Source organism: Carlito syrichta, unplaced genomic scaffold (genome assembly GCF_000164805.1).
Source record: "Carlito syrichta isolate Samal-C Ts95f unplaced genomic scaffold, Tarsius_syrichta-2.0.1 Scaffold308648, whole genome shotgun sequence".
Lineage (NCBI taxonomy): Eukaryota > Metazoa > Chordata > Mammalia > Primates > Tarsiidae > Carlito > Carlito syrichta.
Window position 1 is genome coordinate 244,724 of NW_007252744.1, and position 17,276 is coordinate 261,999.

Below are 17,276 nucleotides of genomic sequence, written 5' to 3' on the forward strand. Positions count from 1 at the left end.
ACAAAGTTTGTAATTTGACTTGAAAAACTTTAGATTTGTGATCTTTGTCTCCATGTTGTTTGTTTTCTACTCTGAGAAACACCTATCAGTGGAAATTGATTTACTCCTGGGTCACTGATATGTGAAGAGAATAGTTTCCAGAACTGTATAAGAACAAGGCTTGGCTACTTAAAGTTTTCCCATTTGGAAAATGGGAACTTCTGTTCAACAATTCATGGAAAGAAGTATGTAAAAGCTGTATAAAAAGTGTGAGACTTGCATACCAAACTTGTAAAATAGAAATGTTATCATAGTAACCTAAAACAATCAAACAACAACAAAAGTTTGTATATGTCTTTGGGTGCATATAGAGATAATGTGTTATTTATTTGTTTATTCTAAATGAGCATACATTCCTGAACTAATACAGTATATACATTATATAATATCCATAAAAATAGTCACACAAAGAATGGCATAAATTTTTTGAAACAATATTTTATTTATTAAGTATATACAGTGATGCAATTAATATTATCTTCTGAACAGAAGATCTACAAAATCTCACAGCTTTAATAAAATAATAGTTTTCTTCTTACTAGATAATATCCAAACAGTTCTTTCTGATCCATGGATCTCTCTCCGCCAAGAAAAAAATTTAGAAACTTAGTCTCCGTCTATCTTGTAACTTAATTATCTTCAAGACCTGGCTTCCAAGATTTCCAGTTTAGGGAACAAACATAAAGGATGATATAATGGACCAGAATGAGAAAGGCATTCATCATTTTTGTTCTCATTTCATTGACTAGAATTTGTCAGTTGATCATATCAACTTCAAGAGAGGCTGGAAAATATACTTTGGCCCAGAGAGGAAAAAATTGGTTTTGGTGACATCCAGCAGACTTCTCCACTAACAATAGTAAAAATAATTAGGACAGGGCCTTTGATTCATGCCTGTAATCCCAGCACTTTGAGAGGCTGAGGTGGGAGTTTCACTGGAGGACACGAGTTCAAGACCAGCTTGGGCAACATAGTGAGACCCTGTCTATACAAAAAATTAAAATTTGCTGGACATAGTGGCACATACCTGTAGTCCTAGCTACTGGAAGACAATGAGGCAGGAGGATTGCTTGAATCCAAAAATTCAAGATGACAGTGGGCTATGAACTCACCACTGTACTCCAGCATGGATGACAGAGAGAGACCCTGTCTCTAAAAATAGTAATAATAATAATATTATTAATAATAATAATAACAAACTTACTTCTTGCTAAGAATAAATAAATATATAACTCGAATGACTTAATTTTCTGAATGCTTACCTTTTTGAAGTTTTGTGAATCAGAATTGCTTAAAACCATCATTAACCAATACCTTAAGGAAACTGGGATGAGACTGTTTAACAATAATGGATATAAATACATATTACGACTTCTCAACTCTGATTAGAATTTTTTTCAGCCTTATAATATGGCTGACAAAGAGATTGTATTAAGAATAAAGGCGGTGTCATCTATGTGTTTTCTTTTGTGCTTGTATATTTAATACTGTCTTTAAGCTCTAGTTTATTTGCAGGACTCTCATTTTGTGAAGGGATGTGTGTGTGTGTGTGTGTGTGTGTGTGTGTGTAAAACCAGACAATTTGATTCTTAAATCTACTTAACATGCATACATTAAAGTATAAGCTCACCACTGTAAATTCCTTGGATTTGTGAACCCTTACTGTTTTTATCAAGATACCCCATTTCTCATATGTGAGATGTGACCATCTGGTGTAGGGATGGGTAGTAAGTGCTAGTGTTAAGTCCTCATATGAAACAATAGTCAGGATTAATTCCTGTTTTAATATTTTTAGACAAAGATCAATACAGAGTCTCGATATTTTTCCTGCGTCCAGTTGGCAGTCTGCTACTCCATATAGCATGTGTGCACCCTGTGTTGGAGTCCACTAACTTTAAAAAAGAAAATGTGGAATCTCATGCCCTTGTCAATCAAAGAACACAATAAAAAGATGAAGAATTTTGGGGGAATAATAGTTTAAGTAAACTGAATCCTTTGCCTAACATAATGTTGATTAGAAAATACTTTGTGTTTAGTGTAGTTTCAGATGTTTCCACTCTTTCTTGAAAAGTCTAGTTTCATTTTGTTTTAACCTTAGTAAATGCAAAATAGTGAAAGAATCATGAATAGATTTCTTTTTATTTTAAATTTTTAAGGACATTCAAAACAGCAGGGATTTCTTCTGATGGACACTGATAGTTAAAATATTTAGGATTTGGAGAAAGAGAAATGCCTTTTTCCTGCTTTTAAGCAACTGCTCCTTCACTGAATGTCTGGCATTATCTTAGTGCCTTAATTTTGAGCATCATTTTTCATTGGCTATAAGTGTAGACATGACCATTGGATACATTCTAGAAAAATCTAGGTTGTCAACAGATCTTTTAAACAAGTTTGTTTACTGTGGTTATTTGGTTGATTATGTTTATCAAATGAAATGTACCATCAATTATAAGATACATGTTTTAGATACTCTAAGAAAAGAAATTAAGAACTATAAAATATATCTTTAAAATGACTTAATTTGTAAAACTCATTCTTTGTGCAAATTAAAATGTGGAAAAAAGACATATCTTATAATTAATAAACTAACTATATCCTTCTGACTTCCATCAAAGACTTCAGGAGACTTTAAAGAAATGCAAAGCCCAGGAAGTTTAAAATGTCTTCAAGAAATGATTTTTAAAGAGCAAGATGAACATAAGCACAGATAAGGAGCCACGATAGAGACTAATGTGGTAATAATAATAATTGTCAAACCATATGCATTCTAGCAGGGACCACAAATTTGGGTTAAATTTTTTTCAAATCACTGAAGACAGGAAATCTTAACTTATTAAACAATTTAATGTCCATAAAATAAAATCAAGCCAGCTTTAAAGAAGAAGCACTAATATTCTTGAAATGATACAGACATTTTTTTGTGTAATATGAGAAACATGATCTCATCAATATCCTTAAACCATACATAGTAAGCTTCTGATTACTCCATGTTCTAGTATACTCCCATTGAGGTAAAAGGTATCACACTAAGTTACTAAAACATTTCTATCAGTGTCCAGTATAATGCTATTTATCTCTTTACTTGCCCACTTTAATTCAGAGTAGTTGGGATTTTGTAATATGTGGAGAGACATGTAAACTGAACATTCTTCAAACAAACTAAATGCTATTTCTCTCTGACATACTCCTGGGAAGTTGCAGAAAATGGACCTCTTCTATGCTGCTATTTAAGTATGAACCATCATGCCTTAATATAGGGTGAAGGAGATGTCCACTGGACAGACTCAGTAAAATTGAACGTCTTCTCAAGAACATGTACCTAAATAAAAGGCTTCTCTACTTCATCTTGCTTGTTGACACTACTGAAATTCTTCACTGGAAATGAGTTTGCATCACTTCTCTCCTACCAGATGAATGGAGGATCCAGTGCCCAAATGCTCTACTCTGTAACTTGCAGCCACAGAAACATAGGTCTAGAAAAATCATAATGTAGGTAAGAGTGACTATTCATCTTGGCCATAAAAATATATCAACACTAATCGTAGAATTTCTGTTTTGGGGTTTATTTCTGAATTCTACTTCTTGGTGTTATATTCTTCAAGATAGAGCATTTGGGGCATGTGTACTAAAAGCAACTTACTTAGAAGACTTGCCCTGTGGTCTTATTTGAAAGTTGATGGTGTATCTACAAAAAATAATAAATGAAGCACATTAATAATAAGCTTTCTTTATAGTGATAGTTATTTAGTAATAGTTCAGTCCTGTCTTGGAATAAAAAATAAAACCAAATCTTCTAAGTTTAAGAATTCTTATATTCCAGGTATCAGTACCAGTGGACACGCATCTGAATTCTACATGGTTAATATCAGATAACTAGGAGGTTGTTTCAAAGACAAAAAGACAGACTAATTATGTTTTTTTCCCCTGTAAATTATTAATGCATCATTAAAGGATCATTGTTCTGGCTTTTGAAGTTGTGAAAGCATCAATGACTATAATTCTTGTGATTTACTTTTCAAATCTAAAATAGAGTGTGAAGTTGTGTTGGGAGAAATGATCAGTTCTATGAGGGAATTGAATGTAGTAGTTTCTGTAATATGAAAATTTAAGTTTAGTTATTAATGAGGTTGAAATAAGTTGGTATTGTCTTCTTCTTTTGCTCAAGAACTAGTATAACTTTCTTAGTCTGCCTTTCTTTCCAATGTGTACAGCCTACCACACCTTAATCTTATGGAGATTTTGGTCTATGAAATAGGGTCTAACAGAGGACACCAGGTGAACATATATCTTTTTATATATTTTATAAGGAAAATATTCATATAAGGAATGAATATAAGGACTCCTTTAATGAATATAAGGAAATGGTTATTTAAAAAATGTTTCCTTATAACTATTCAAGATATTCATATAAATATTTGCATATTTATATATTTTTTCATATATTTGCATGTATTGTATAATTGCTAAATGAATAAATCAAATTGTCAAGGAAAACATCACTTTGAGTCATTATTTGGCAGTTATTTTTAACTGATTTTTAAAACCTGACTTAAGATTTCTCCTTAAAGGCTTGATATTATCATATATATTTATTACTATTTGAGGACTTAGCTCCCTTCTGTTTTAAGTGGTACCAGATTTTCTCTTTTAGAAATTTTTCATTTATTTTTAGTCATTTCTGGAATAAGGAGCTTATTTTTTATAATTTTGTTTTCAAACATTCATCTCAAAAAGTTCTTACTTTGTAATTTTTTTTTCTGAATGTTGCAGTCCCCAAGTGAAGTACAAATGGCACAAATTCTACTGCACTTTTTCCTCTCAATTTGACTTCTACGCTGTCACGTTGTTGATGGAGCAAAGTCAGTTCACCTCAAATTGCACAGAGTTTGTGCCTTAGCTACTCACCAGTAAGAAAATTCATTTCATTTGCAATCTTCTTCCTTCTCTATAAATCCTAGGAATTAACTAAGTGTCTGTAGCGCTTTTCTTTTAAGAAGGTTTTGCTTTCCGAGGCTTGGGATTTTCTTCCTTTTTTTTTCCTTTAATAATATATTTACATATATATTTTATTTTAAAGATGTGGGGTACAACTCAGAATTAGGTGTACAAGTGAACATTGTATAGGCAAAGTTTGGGACTCCCTTTAGACCCCACGTTGCCTGGTTTGAGATCAGGTACCCTTATTGATGTTATGTGCTCCCCGGGATTTCTTTTTTTTAGGTGAGGCATCCAGTCACTGTGTATAATTCTCCCTTTGGGACAATTGCAAAGGGAGAGCTGATATCGATAAATAATTTTTATTAACTCTGAACAGATAATAAAATATATTGTAAAGAACACTAATTTTTATTTTTTAATTTTTTTTAAGTTGTGGAAGCAATCAAAGCCCTCTCTTGTGTTAGCCGAGCTATCATGAAGACTTAGCTACTTTAGAGCAACATAGCAATAGAATTAATAAAGACCTCTATTCATGTCTACATAGTACTTGAGTATTCAGGCATCTTGCAAAGTGATGCCCAAGCTATTGTTTTTTTGTTTGTTTGTTTGTTTTCTTCAGCTCTTGGTTTTTCTGGAGAACTCAAAGAATCTCTTGATTCACTGTATTTATATCTGTGTACTATCACTTTTTCAACTTTCTTGTGATTGCTTACTAGAAGAGATTGCCCTTACACCAGGAGACAGTGAATTCCCTCATCAACACATAGATTTTTGAGAACTCATGATGTGTCATGGCACCTAAAATGAGAGGAAGAATTTACCTGTTAGAATTCACTGCTCTTTTTTCATATTTTTTTGCTTTAGCTGGACTCCCAGAGAAATGTTTCTGAAAGTAAAGTCCATATGCCATATAAATCATACTTTTTATGCAATGACTGCAAAATGCCCTAGCTCAAACCTATCTGATTAGAAGCTCTATAAGTAGGGTATAGAAATTTGCCTTCTAACAGGCATCCAGGTATATCCTGGGCATGATCTGGGTTAGAATTGTTTCTCAGAGTTTTTATGGTTTCAGTGGACACTTTTGTTGTTTAACAGATTGTCAACTTTGTTTCCTCACCTACGGCTGGAATTTCATCTTGTTTCCATGCTGAGTAGTAAAAACAGTGACAAAGTTAATCAGAATACTCTACTTCAGTGACTTATTAGTAGGTCTGGGGTGGGATCTCAAATTCTACATTTCTACATTTCTAACAAGCCCAGGTGACACTGATGCTCTCCAGATCTCACTTGGCATATCAATGCTCTAGACTTCTTCAAATGACTGCCCCATGGGTTAAGCTTAGACAAATTGCACTGCTGCTGTTTTTAGGAAGATGTGACAGAGTTGCCAAGACAAAGTACTTTGGTGCCTGCACAATTGCTTGTTATTGTTTTGGAGAAAGTATTCCATGTCTGTTGAGCTTTTAGATCCTAGAAGCAGACAACTGATCAAATTGAAGAGACCTAGACAGACAAATTGTCTTATCTTGTTCTTAACATATTGGAAGAAAGAGAAAATGCAATGGTATAGAGGTCACTGCACTTTTGCCATTGTGCAGGAATGGTGGATCTACTCATAGGACTTTAGGTGATGAGCCATCTATACCAGCCTCCATCTCAGTTTTGTACTCAGATTACACCATCACCATATCTGACAATAGTAGCAATCGTTCTCTGTTTATTATTGAGGTTTTCCATTGACCAGGGTTCATTGCGGCCATTAATAGATCCAAGTATCCTTGAACACTTACATTCTTATCTGTGACTAGCAGAATAAATTCTGTTGTTTAATAAGAGGTAGTGAGGTTGAGGAAATCTGGGGTAGGGCCAGAGAAAAGTTGAGTATCCTAGGTTGAATTTAAAGAGCCTGCAGAGAGGGGGATATTGAAGATTTAGTTGGAAGTTGGCATGGCTAATGAAACAGAGTTCTGGAGGAGGTGGTCAGACTAGTTGAGGGGATGATGGTAGCAGCAGGCCTTTCCTGGTATAGGAGGGTGGGAGATAAAGATGGGTTCAGAGAGAAGTGAGTTTGGTGGTTGGTCATATATGTCCCTTTTCAAGCTATATGAGTCTGTAGGAAGAAATGATTATTGCTAAGAGAATTAGCCAGGAGATATTTCCATGAGGAAGTGGAGTTGAGTCAACAGCACTAAATGTGGTACGGTGGTATGATAAGATAAAAATAACTTGATTTTGGCAAGCTATTAATTACATTACTGAGAGAGCAGTTTAAGAAGACTCTGCTATAAGAGGTATGGGGACTAACATGAATTTCAGTTGACTGAGGAATGAATAGAAAGAAATGGACACATTGAACATATGCTTCTCTTTTTAAAAAATGACAGTGACAAATAAAATCTGAATTTCTCATCTTGGCTTTCAAAGCCTTTCAATCACATCTATCCAACCTTACTTTCTGTTTTGTTCATACATTAACTTTATTCTCAAATAAGACTGACATCTTCACTGACTTAAAAAACATCAAGTCCATGGATAAAGAAAATGTGGTTCATATACACAGTGGGATATTATGCAATCCTAAAGAAGGACAAAGATATGGACTTTGCGGCAACTTGGATGGATTTGGAGTTGATCATACTCAGTGATCTATCACAGAAACAAAGAACAGAGTACCATATGTTCTCACTCATACGCAGACCTTGAACAATTATAATACTATAGGAAAGCATTTGGCAGTATGGGAAACTGTCGGAGGAGCATACCTCATCAACAAGTTATGCTAGGGGAGGGAGAGGCATACCTCGTCAATACTGCACTATTGCCATTGTGCAGGAATGGTGAATTTAATCTTCTGACTTTAGGTGATAAGCCATCTATCCCAGCCTCTGTCTCACCATATCTGACAATAGTGGTGACCATTCTGTTTATTACTGAGGTTTTACATTGGCCAGGGTTCATTGGGACCAGTAATAGATCCAAGTACCCTTGAACACTTACATTCTTATCTGTGACCTGTTCTTTAACCTGTACTCCGAATTGTACACCACATCTTTATAATAAAAAATAATAATAATTTTAAAAAATCAAGTCTATTTTTGCATGTGTCAATATTCATTCTATTACTACTAGTCTCTGTTGCTGGGACTTTGCGTTGTTTTCCTGCTACACACACACAAGCACACACACACACACACACACACACACGTGCTTGCAAATTAATAAGAGAGGAAAGGAGAGTGTATGGATCTTGATTGGTTCTTGCTTTGTGTAAAAATTGGGAGTAGGAGTTAGAATTCCTGGTTGGAGCAGAGGAAGGCATAAGGTTCAACCAGGGATTTCCAAAGAATAAACCTATTTTTTAAGAAAGAAACATGTTTTAATAACACATTCTCAGTGTTTTCTCAGTGTTTGCTTACAAAGGTGTTTTCTGTCAAAGTCTTCCATTCACCGAAAGAAAACAGCTTATGATGCATCTTAAAGAAAGCATGCTGACATTTGCCTTTTATTTTTGGATTTCTCTACTTGCCCTCATAGGGCCCAGTAGAGAAAGAAGCATGTTATAGTAATATATTTCCAATGTTTGCTTAAAAAGTGTTTCTCTGTCAAACTCTCCCATTCATGGAAAGAAAACAGCTTACGATGAATCTTTAAGAAAGCATGCTGACATTTGCCTTTTTAAAGTACAGATTTAGAGGGTACAAGTGCAGTTTTGTTACATGGATATATTATGTCTTGGCAAAATCTAAATAAGCCTTTTCTTAAAAGACTTCTAACAAGTTGAAAATTTATGAATCCCATCTAACAGACCTGTGTCAGTCTGGGTATCAGACCTTAGATACAGATACCTGAAATTCCAGCAATTGGCCTGCCTCCATGGCTACCCCATTGATCGGAATGTGTTCCTGCTGATCTGATCTCTCTAGGACATCCCAGTCATGGATCCAACCACATTCTTACAGAGCAGCTGACTGCACTGTTGATTACAATTGATAATTCTGATTCTCCCTAACTTACTAGTGAGGTGGGGGGTGGATCCGTGGGACTACGTAGTCGTTTTCTTCATTAAAACCTCTTTGACCCTTGATCTTTAGAATATATTAAATCTTCATAAATGAGCAACGAATTCCCTTTTACTTCTTTGTATAGAAGAGCACTGTTACATAGCAAGCCGAGGATGCATCACTGGGTTAGTTCTATGAGTTCTGAAATACTTTTGTCCTGTTTTTTACTCTCTGCTGACACAAAAAGCCCTTGATGTGTTTATTTAGCCTGAGACCCTTGAACACATTAGATGTCGTAGGACATTGCAGGAAGGTAGAACAAAATTGTTGCTGAACATTTCACTAACATTGATAAATGTACCCATTCATTAAGATATATAAATAATGCCATTAAATGAAGAGACACCTAGTAGGATACAAATAAATGTAGTGCGATGTATGTGGACAATAAAGACATTTTAGGATCCTTTAGTAGCTTCTCATTCTGTTAGAAAATAAAACAAGCTGAGGTCTCCAATTCCAAAGATGCAAATAGAGCACACAAATAATTTAGTCTTTTGTTTCCCTAGAACCAGGTGAATTTGAGGAAGTTATTTTTTCTGCCTAAGCTCTCTAAGCTGAATTTCGTCACCTGTAAATACCAAAATAGAACTGAAGTAAATTCTTCTTAACTTTCACAATTTTAGGTGCAAATAGAGATACAAGGCAAGAAGAAAAAAAGAAACCTACAACACCAAGGTGAAAATTACAGCTTCAGGTGGGAGAAAAGGAAAATCCATGACAGTGTAGAATGTCATAGATTTTTATGGTGTGGTAAGAGGATGCACATGGCATATAGGAGAGTGGGACTGAGTCAATGAACGTGCTTAGTAAGGGCTAGGCTGAGAATTGTTGAGAATAGTTAAACCCTAACAAGACCCCACTTTCTCACTTACTAACGGATCTATGCTGCTTTTGTTATTTCCATTCAAACTTTTGATATACTGGCCAGAAAGTGACTGGCAACAGTCCTGCATAGGCACACCCTAAATAATCCTTTTCTGATTTGCTGAGAGCTTGTTAAGCTTTTAAAAATGCAGTGTGTTCCTCTATAATTTAGTTTTTTTATGTTCTTCATTAAGCATGAATGTTCTTCATTAAACTGTTATCATTTTCTCCACACTACGTTCTATGTGTAGTTATGGTTATCTCTGAGCATATCAATTTATAGTTATTGTGAATGGGCTATTTAAAACTGCATTTCTCCTTAGTAACTGCTCGTCTGTTCGATTTTTATTGTTTAACTAGTATTTGGTCACCTTGTCTTTGCTCTTGTAGTAGTTCCACTTTTTTGCCTTTTAATTCTTTCACATTTTCTTGAGAATCATATTCTCTATAAGTAATGACATAATGTAATGACAATTAATTAATAAATGTCATTAATTAATTTCTAATATTTGTATATCGCCTTTCTTTTTTGATCCAATTTATTGACTTTGTCTTCCTGCAAAACACTGACTAGCAGTGGAGGGTGTTGACATTTGCTTCTTTATCCTATGCTGATTAAGACAGGAGCCACATGGAGGCCTATCCCTTCCTTTCTATTCTTCTTTCTTTCTTCTCTTCATGCTCTTCTACCCATGAGTAAATGAGAGCTTTTAGTAAAAGAGGATCAATTTGCTTCTTTTGGAAGTAATCATACTTCCAAAATTACAGGTTACCTTGGTTTGTTTTTATGGGCATTACCAAAACCCTGCTTAATACAGTAACGTGTCATGGCCTAACAAAGGCTTTGAAATGTGTTTGCCTCTCCAGGAAGTGAATCCACAGTAAAGCTAGGTAGCTAATTTCGTAGATTCACTGTAGGCTACCACTTCTTAAAACCATCAGTTTGCCTAAAACTAACAGCTCCCTCACACCCCATTTTTCTAATTTGTGCAGTCTAAACACTGAGCACAAAACCTCTCATTATGTACGACATGAGAATAAATCAGATCTCAGAATAGGGAGTCTTTTCCTCTGATAAAAAGAGCTGGCTGGGCGCAGTGGCTCAAGCCTGTAATCTCTGTAATCTTTGTAAACTTTGGGAGGCCGAGGTGAGGGGATTGCCTGAGCCCAAGGGTTCGAGACCAGCCTGGGCACCTTGGCAAAATCTCATCTCTCCAATAAATAAAAGTTAGCCGGGTGTAGTAGTGCACGCCTGTAGTTCTGACTACTTGGAAGGTTGAGGTGGAAGGATCTAAGGAGCCCAGCAGGTCAACACCGGGGTGACCTTGAGCATGCCACTGCACTCCAGCCTGGGCAACAGAATGAGACTCCAACTCAAAATAAATAAATAAATAAAAGAACCTACTCTAAATGAAGATTCAGAAATTGTGTGTTTGCTTAGGGGGCTTATGTGCTTATTTCCAGGTATTGTACTGGCTGTTCTGGAGAGTCGAGGTTCTTGGAAGAGTAGTGTGTTAATGTGTTAGAGTAAATCCTTATTAGGGAAAACATTCCTGTACCTCAGAAAAGCAACTTTGTGACAAGCTGTCTTTTATTTTATTGGTTGCCGCCTTGTGGGTAAATCTGAAAAGACTACAATGCGTTTCACCCTGCATACACATTTTACAGCTGAGCCACCATTATCTGACATTCTTATTTTAAATGACTTCCCTTTCTTTTTGTCTAGTGTTTGTACTTAAATGTCCTTATAGAACCCTCCTTAAATTCACTGTTCCTAATTATTTAGCAATCAAGAGAACTGAATATGACAGCTCTCAAGACTGCACTAATCAACTTTTTATTTTTTTATAACTGGTTCTATCTGTACTCCTCATTTTAGTTCATTTTTATTCAGTATGTTTTTTCTTTCAGTGCTATCTCTTGCTCTACAAACTGGACGTTAATTGTTATTTTGACTAATTGCTTTGCTAGTGTTCGGATTTGTCCTATACATCAGAAGCTATAGCATTTGCGACTTTTCTGTGAACTGGCTTTCTTGATAACCTCCAATAAAATCTTTAGTCTGCTAACCATGAAAAATGTCAATGAAAGTAAACCACAGAACCCACAGTCCTAGGAAGCTGATTAAAAAAAAAAAACAGCAGTAAACATGACTAGCATAACAGAATTTGGAACAGTTGCATTCAATTTCCTTCCAAACTTCTCACGGGTAGAAAATCAAGGTTCAAAAGTCCATAGGTGATAACAAGTTGCTTGAAGGATATTAAAAGCTTTGTTAGCAAATTAAATACCTCTAGATGTAGTACTAAAAGAAGTTTGGCAGTTGACATGTGTGTTCAAATTATGGTACTTAGAAAAACAGTGATAATAAATGCAAATATAATTTTGATTCTGGAAACATTGACTGGTTAACTAAATGTTGAGCCTAATTCCTTCAGTCCCCTTGCATCAAATTTAGCATTTTATTTTTATAAGATGAAATTTTTAATAGCAAAAATATTCAGAAGTCCTTGGAAAGTAGCACATACGTTTTGGATATTGACCACTCATCATTTATTAATTGCTCATTCATCTCTACCCTTACTTACAGGGCTCGGGAGTGGCTGTTAGTTCTTCTAACTCGATGCTCAAAGAAAGGTCCACATTTTTTTTGGCTTTTCTTGACTCCTTGGGGCTGATTACTCCAAGGAGAACTGTTCTTGTTGATCTGAGATATGAATGATCTTGAAATGTTGAGCTACTGACAAGTCTGCTATTTCTACTTACTTATATGCTTTTTGATTTTTTACAATAAATGAATGATGACCGTTTATCTGTAAGCTAATCTGTGTCATTACACACTTTCCTGGATGAGATTATGTAATGTACCTTCATGATTTTAATCATGAAATCCTATGATTTCATAGACATGGGCTACTGAGAAATTATGAGGTGATACCATGGCATTGCTAGACCATTTTCTGAAAGTCATTTCACGGTTTTTCTTTTGTATTTAAGGTGACGACTCTTGTGAACACGAGCAACAAAGGCCCATCTGGTAAAAAGAAAGGGAGATCAAAGAAAGCCCACGTACTGGCTGCATCTGTAGAGCAAGCCACTCAAAATTTCCTGGAAAAAGGTGAACAGATCGCTAAGGAGAGTCAGGATCTCAAAGAAGAGCTGGTGGCCGCTGTAGAGGATGTGCGTAAACAAGGTAGGCAGGATGGTGTTTGTTCAAGGGAGATTGTTCAAGGCGGATATGCATGGATGTGCAAGCAATGGATTTTTTCTCTATAAGCAACGAGTATTTACTCAAAGGAGTAGTCTTGTGTTTTTTTCCTGTCTACCCTTGTCATTTTTAATGTCTGCTGTAATTAGGTGCAGATATTTTTATCGTTGCAGTATAGCGTAGCTACAAACACTCCATGTCTGCTGCTGCTTCAAAATCGTCAAAGTGTTTTCCCTTGGTAAATGAAAACAGACCCTGTGTCTAACTCGATTTTAGGAAGGATGGAATGGGAAGAACTCATACTAACAGAGTCACCAAAAATGCAGGATTTCAAGGGTAAAGGGAGAGAAGGATGTAAAGTATTGTAAGCAAATTATTGTTATTTTCTATGTTTCCCAAATTTAGACTTTCGGTCCACAGCTTGCCTTACAAATGTAGCTAGCTTGCTATTTACTGATGGATCAATTTTCTCTCTAGCTAGCTAGTTGTCATTATTATTTCTTAAATGTTTATTTGTAATAAATATATAACATAAACTCTTAGCTATATTTAAGTATACACTTCATTAGTGTCAAATATATTCACATTGTTGACCAGCCAGTCTCCAGAAATTTTTCATCTTGCAAAACCGAAACTTATGTGTATTCCCCTCCTGGAAGCCATGACAGTCACCATTCTACCTTCTTTTTTCTGTTTGACTACTCTAAATACGTCATATAAGTACAATCATACATATTAGTCTTTTTGAGACTGGCATATTTCCCTTAGCATAGTGTCTTCAAAGTTTATATATGCTATAGCATGTGTTGGAATTTCATTATTTTTTAGTGCTGAATAATGATTCATTCTGTGCATATACTACATTTTGTTTATTCATTTATATATTCATGAACATTTGGGTTACTTCCACTTTTTGGCTCTTGTGAATAATGCCTCTGTGAACATGAATGTACAACTGTCTCTTTTATACCTAGTTTCCAAATCTGTGGGGTATATACCCAGAAGTGGTATTGCTGGATTTTGTGATGATTGTATTTTTAATTTTTTGAGGAACCTTCATGTTGTTTTCATAATGGCTTCACCATTTTGCACTCCTACTAATAGTGCATAAGGGTTTCGATTTCTCTGCATTTCCACCAACACTTGTTTTGCTGATAGCAGCCATCATAATTGGTGTGAGGTGATATCTCACTGTGGATTTGATTAAATCTCTCTAATGATTAGTTATATGGAGCATCTTTTCATATGCTTCTTAGGCATTTGTATATATTTTTTGGAGAAATGTTGAAAGCAATCTGCCCCTTTCTTAATCGAGCTATTTCGTTTTGTTGTTACTGTTATTGTTGTTATTGAGTTATAGGAGTTCTTTATATATACTGGTTATCAACACTTTGTCAGAAAATAATTTGCAAATATATTCTCTTATTCTATAGGCTGCCTTTTCACTCTGTTGTGTCCTTTGACACACAGAATTCTAAAATTTTGATGTAGTTTTATGCAACACATTTAGTTGAAAGTTCTAAGGACCATGAAATCAGAATAGACACCTACTAACTAGCTTGGTCTGCATTCTGAATTTATATCTTGGAAAATGCCATAAATATCTATCCAGTTGCACATTGCATAAATCTTGGTGTCATTTTTGTGACTATCCCTTTCCTTCCAAATACATTCCATTATAAAGTCCCATGGATCTTATCTCCTACATCTCTGTTTGATGGACCACTTCGTGTGTCAGTTATTCAAAAGCACTATGTTTATGGACTTCGGGGCCTTTACATATGGCTGTCTCCTTTCACAGAGTTAAGGATGACTCGTTCTGCACATCCCAACTCATATAACACCTCCTCGGAGAAACTTTCCTTAACACTTGGTCATACTTTTTCATGGATCCTTTTCTGACCACTTTTTACAAAGTAATTAAATATTTATGAGATGACTCTCTTCCCTGCCATACTACAAATGAATGATGGCAAAGACCAGACCATCTCTTTCTTTTGGTTAATCATTGATTTGCAAAGCCTAGTAGTTTAAGATTTCATTAAATATTTGTTGAATGACTGGATGGTGAATGAAGGTCTCTTCCAATTCTTCTTGCAAACCTACCACTTTTTCATTTCACAGTTGAATATTTACTGCTTGAAAATACCAACGCTCCTTCCTCACCGACATCTATTTTTCTTCATGTTGTCATCTTCTCCCCCATTCTCTTATTTCCCCTAAAAGCGAATTTCATTTATATTACACTAATTTAAACCGTTATTTTAATTTGAAATGTTAAACGTTCTGTTTTTCAACTAATGCGAAGAGAGTATATTTGTGTATGCGTTTTAGCAACATGAAATCTTTCAAGTTTTGAAGTGCCATTGAAAACTGATATTTCTTCTGAATTGCAGATGGACACTTGTTTGTTTTAACACACCTGTAGGCTGGATAATTTTTTTTCTTTTCTTTTTTGTTGTTGTTTTTATTTAGGTGACCTGACCTATAATAAATGTACACATTTAAAGTGTATGGTTTCAAGTTTTCATAAAAGTATAAGCCCATGAATCCATCTCTAAAATTAAGATCACAAACATATCCAGTATCCGTATTAGTAGCAACTTGATCGACTGGTCCCTGGGCCTCTTTCTCAAAGCATTTGTCTTTTAGGGTAATAAATTTTCCCCTTGAGTTTCTTCAGCAATCTCTTAGGCCTTCCTTCTTTTTTTCCTTGCAATTTTGCTTTCACATATTCTATGAAAATTAATGATTTAGATTTCCTGAAGCTTACATGAAATCATGTTTTTATAATAGCCTACATAGTTCTTGACCAGTCTGTCTATAGGGATATTAGAGTAAGAAATCCCTACAGATGTGAATGTAGGACAGCTAACTGTGGTTGCTCTTTTAAAGGATATGTTAAGCTTCCTCTATATTATCCATTTCTTTTTACAGAAAAATTATGCACCAGAAATGATGCCTATGTGTAACCTGTTTAAAATTCAACTTCCACATGCTTGTTTTTCTGAACAATGTCAAACACAGGGAAACTTTACTATAGTGTGCAAAATAAAAAAATTAATTATGGATAAAAGTCTGTATTCTTATTTTTTATTTTTACTAATTTCAGAGATGGGCTTATACTTTTATGAAAACTTCAAACTTACACTTCAAATATATACATTTTGGGCAACCCCTTCAGGCCCCCTCCCATTGTGGGAGCTTTTCTGTCCTCAATAAATCCTGCTTACTTACCTTCAAAAAAAAAAAAACAAATGTGTACATTATATGTCAGTTCACCTAAAAAAAAAGAAAAGAAAAAATTTATCCAGCCCATAGGTGTGTTAAAACAAACAAGTATCCATCTGCAATTCAGAAGAAATATCAGTCTTCAAATGCACTTCAGAACTTGAAAGATTTCACGTTGCTAAAACACATACGCAAACATATTCTGTTCACATTAGTTGAAAAACAGAACGTTTAACATTTCAAATTAAAATAACTGATAATTAACTAATCATTTTTATTCTTCCGTCAGTCTCCAGCATTCCCCATCCACTTCAGAAACGGTGCCTCTCCTTCCTAACAGCTAAGTCCTCAATCTCTTGTTTGAATTTGGTCCCCAGGCTCTCTCTTCTCTTTTCTTTCCTGTCTCCAGGCCAGCTCTTTATTACATCATCTCCTTAGTCTATCTGATTTTAGCCAATTTTCCTGTTTGCCCATTGCCCAGATTTTAATCACCAAGGAGAGCCAGAGTTCATTTTCAGAGAGCGGTGGGAGAACAGAGCTTGAGAGGAAGGTGTGTGGAGTTAGAGCAAGGTATTTAGCTTCTGGAAACTTTGAAACACAGTATCTTTCCTTCTGTCATAGAAATCTGTTTTCTAATATGGAAGATGGTATTCAGAAATTATAGGAACGCTGACATTTAGGAAACAATCACCTCCTTTAAAATATCTCCAGCATCCATACATGGCTTATATATCAAATGATATGTTGTTTGGGAATTAAATCTATTTGTTTTAACATTGAATTGTTTTTGATTTTTTCAATTTTTTTAAATTGAAATATGTGGGGTACAATTTAGGGCTAGGTATACAAATGTTCATTATGCAGGTACCCTTCTTGATGAGGTGTGCCCTACCCTGGGAGTTTCCCACGACGGCCGATCCCTTTCTTAT

General features: G+C 35.1%; 1 protein-coding gene across 1 annotated transcript in view; it reads left to right on the forward strand.

The window, feature by feature from the left end:
- Positions 1 to 17,276, forward strand: part of LOC103267969 (catenin alpha-2-like) — a 275,900-nt gene that overhangs the window by 95,886 nt on the left and 162,738 nt on the right. The window contains exon 2 of the mRNA XM_008065528.2: positions 12,906 to 13,101. Coding sequence (XP_008063719.2) covers positions 12,906 to 13,101 — 196 coding nt within the window. The remainder of the gene's footprint in view (positions 1 to 12,905; positions 13,102 to 17,276) is intronic.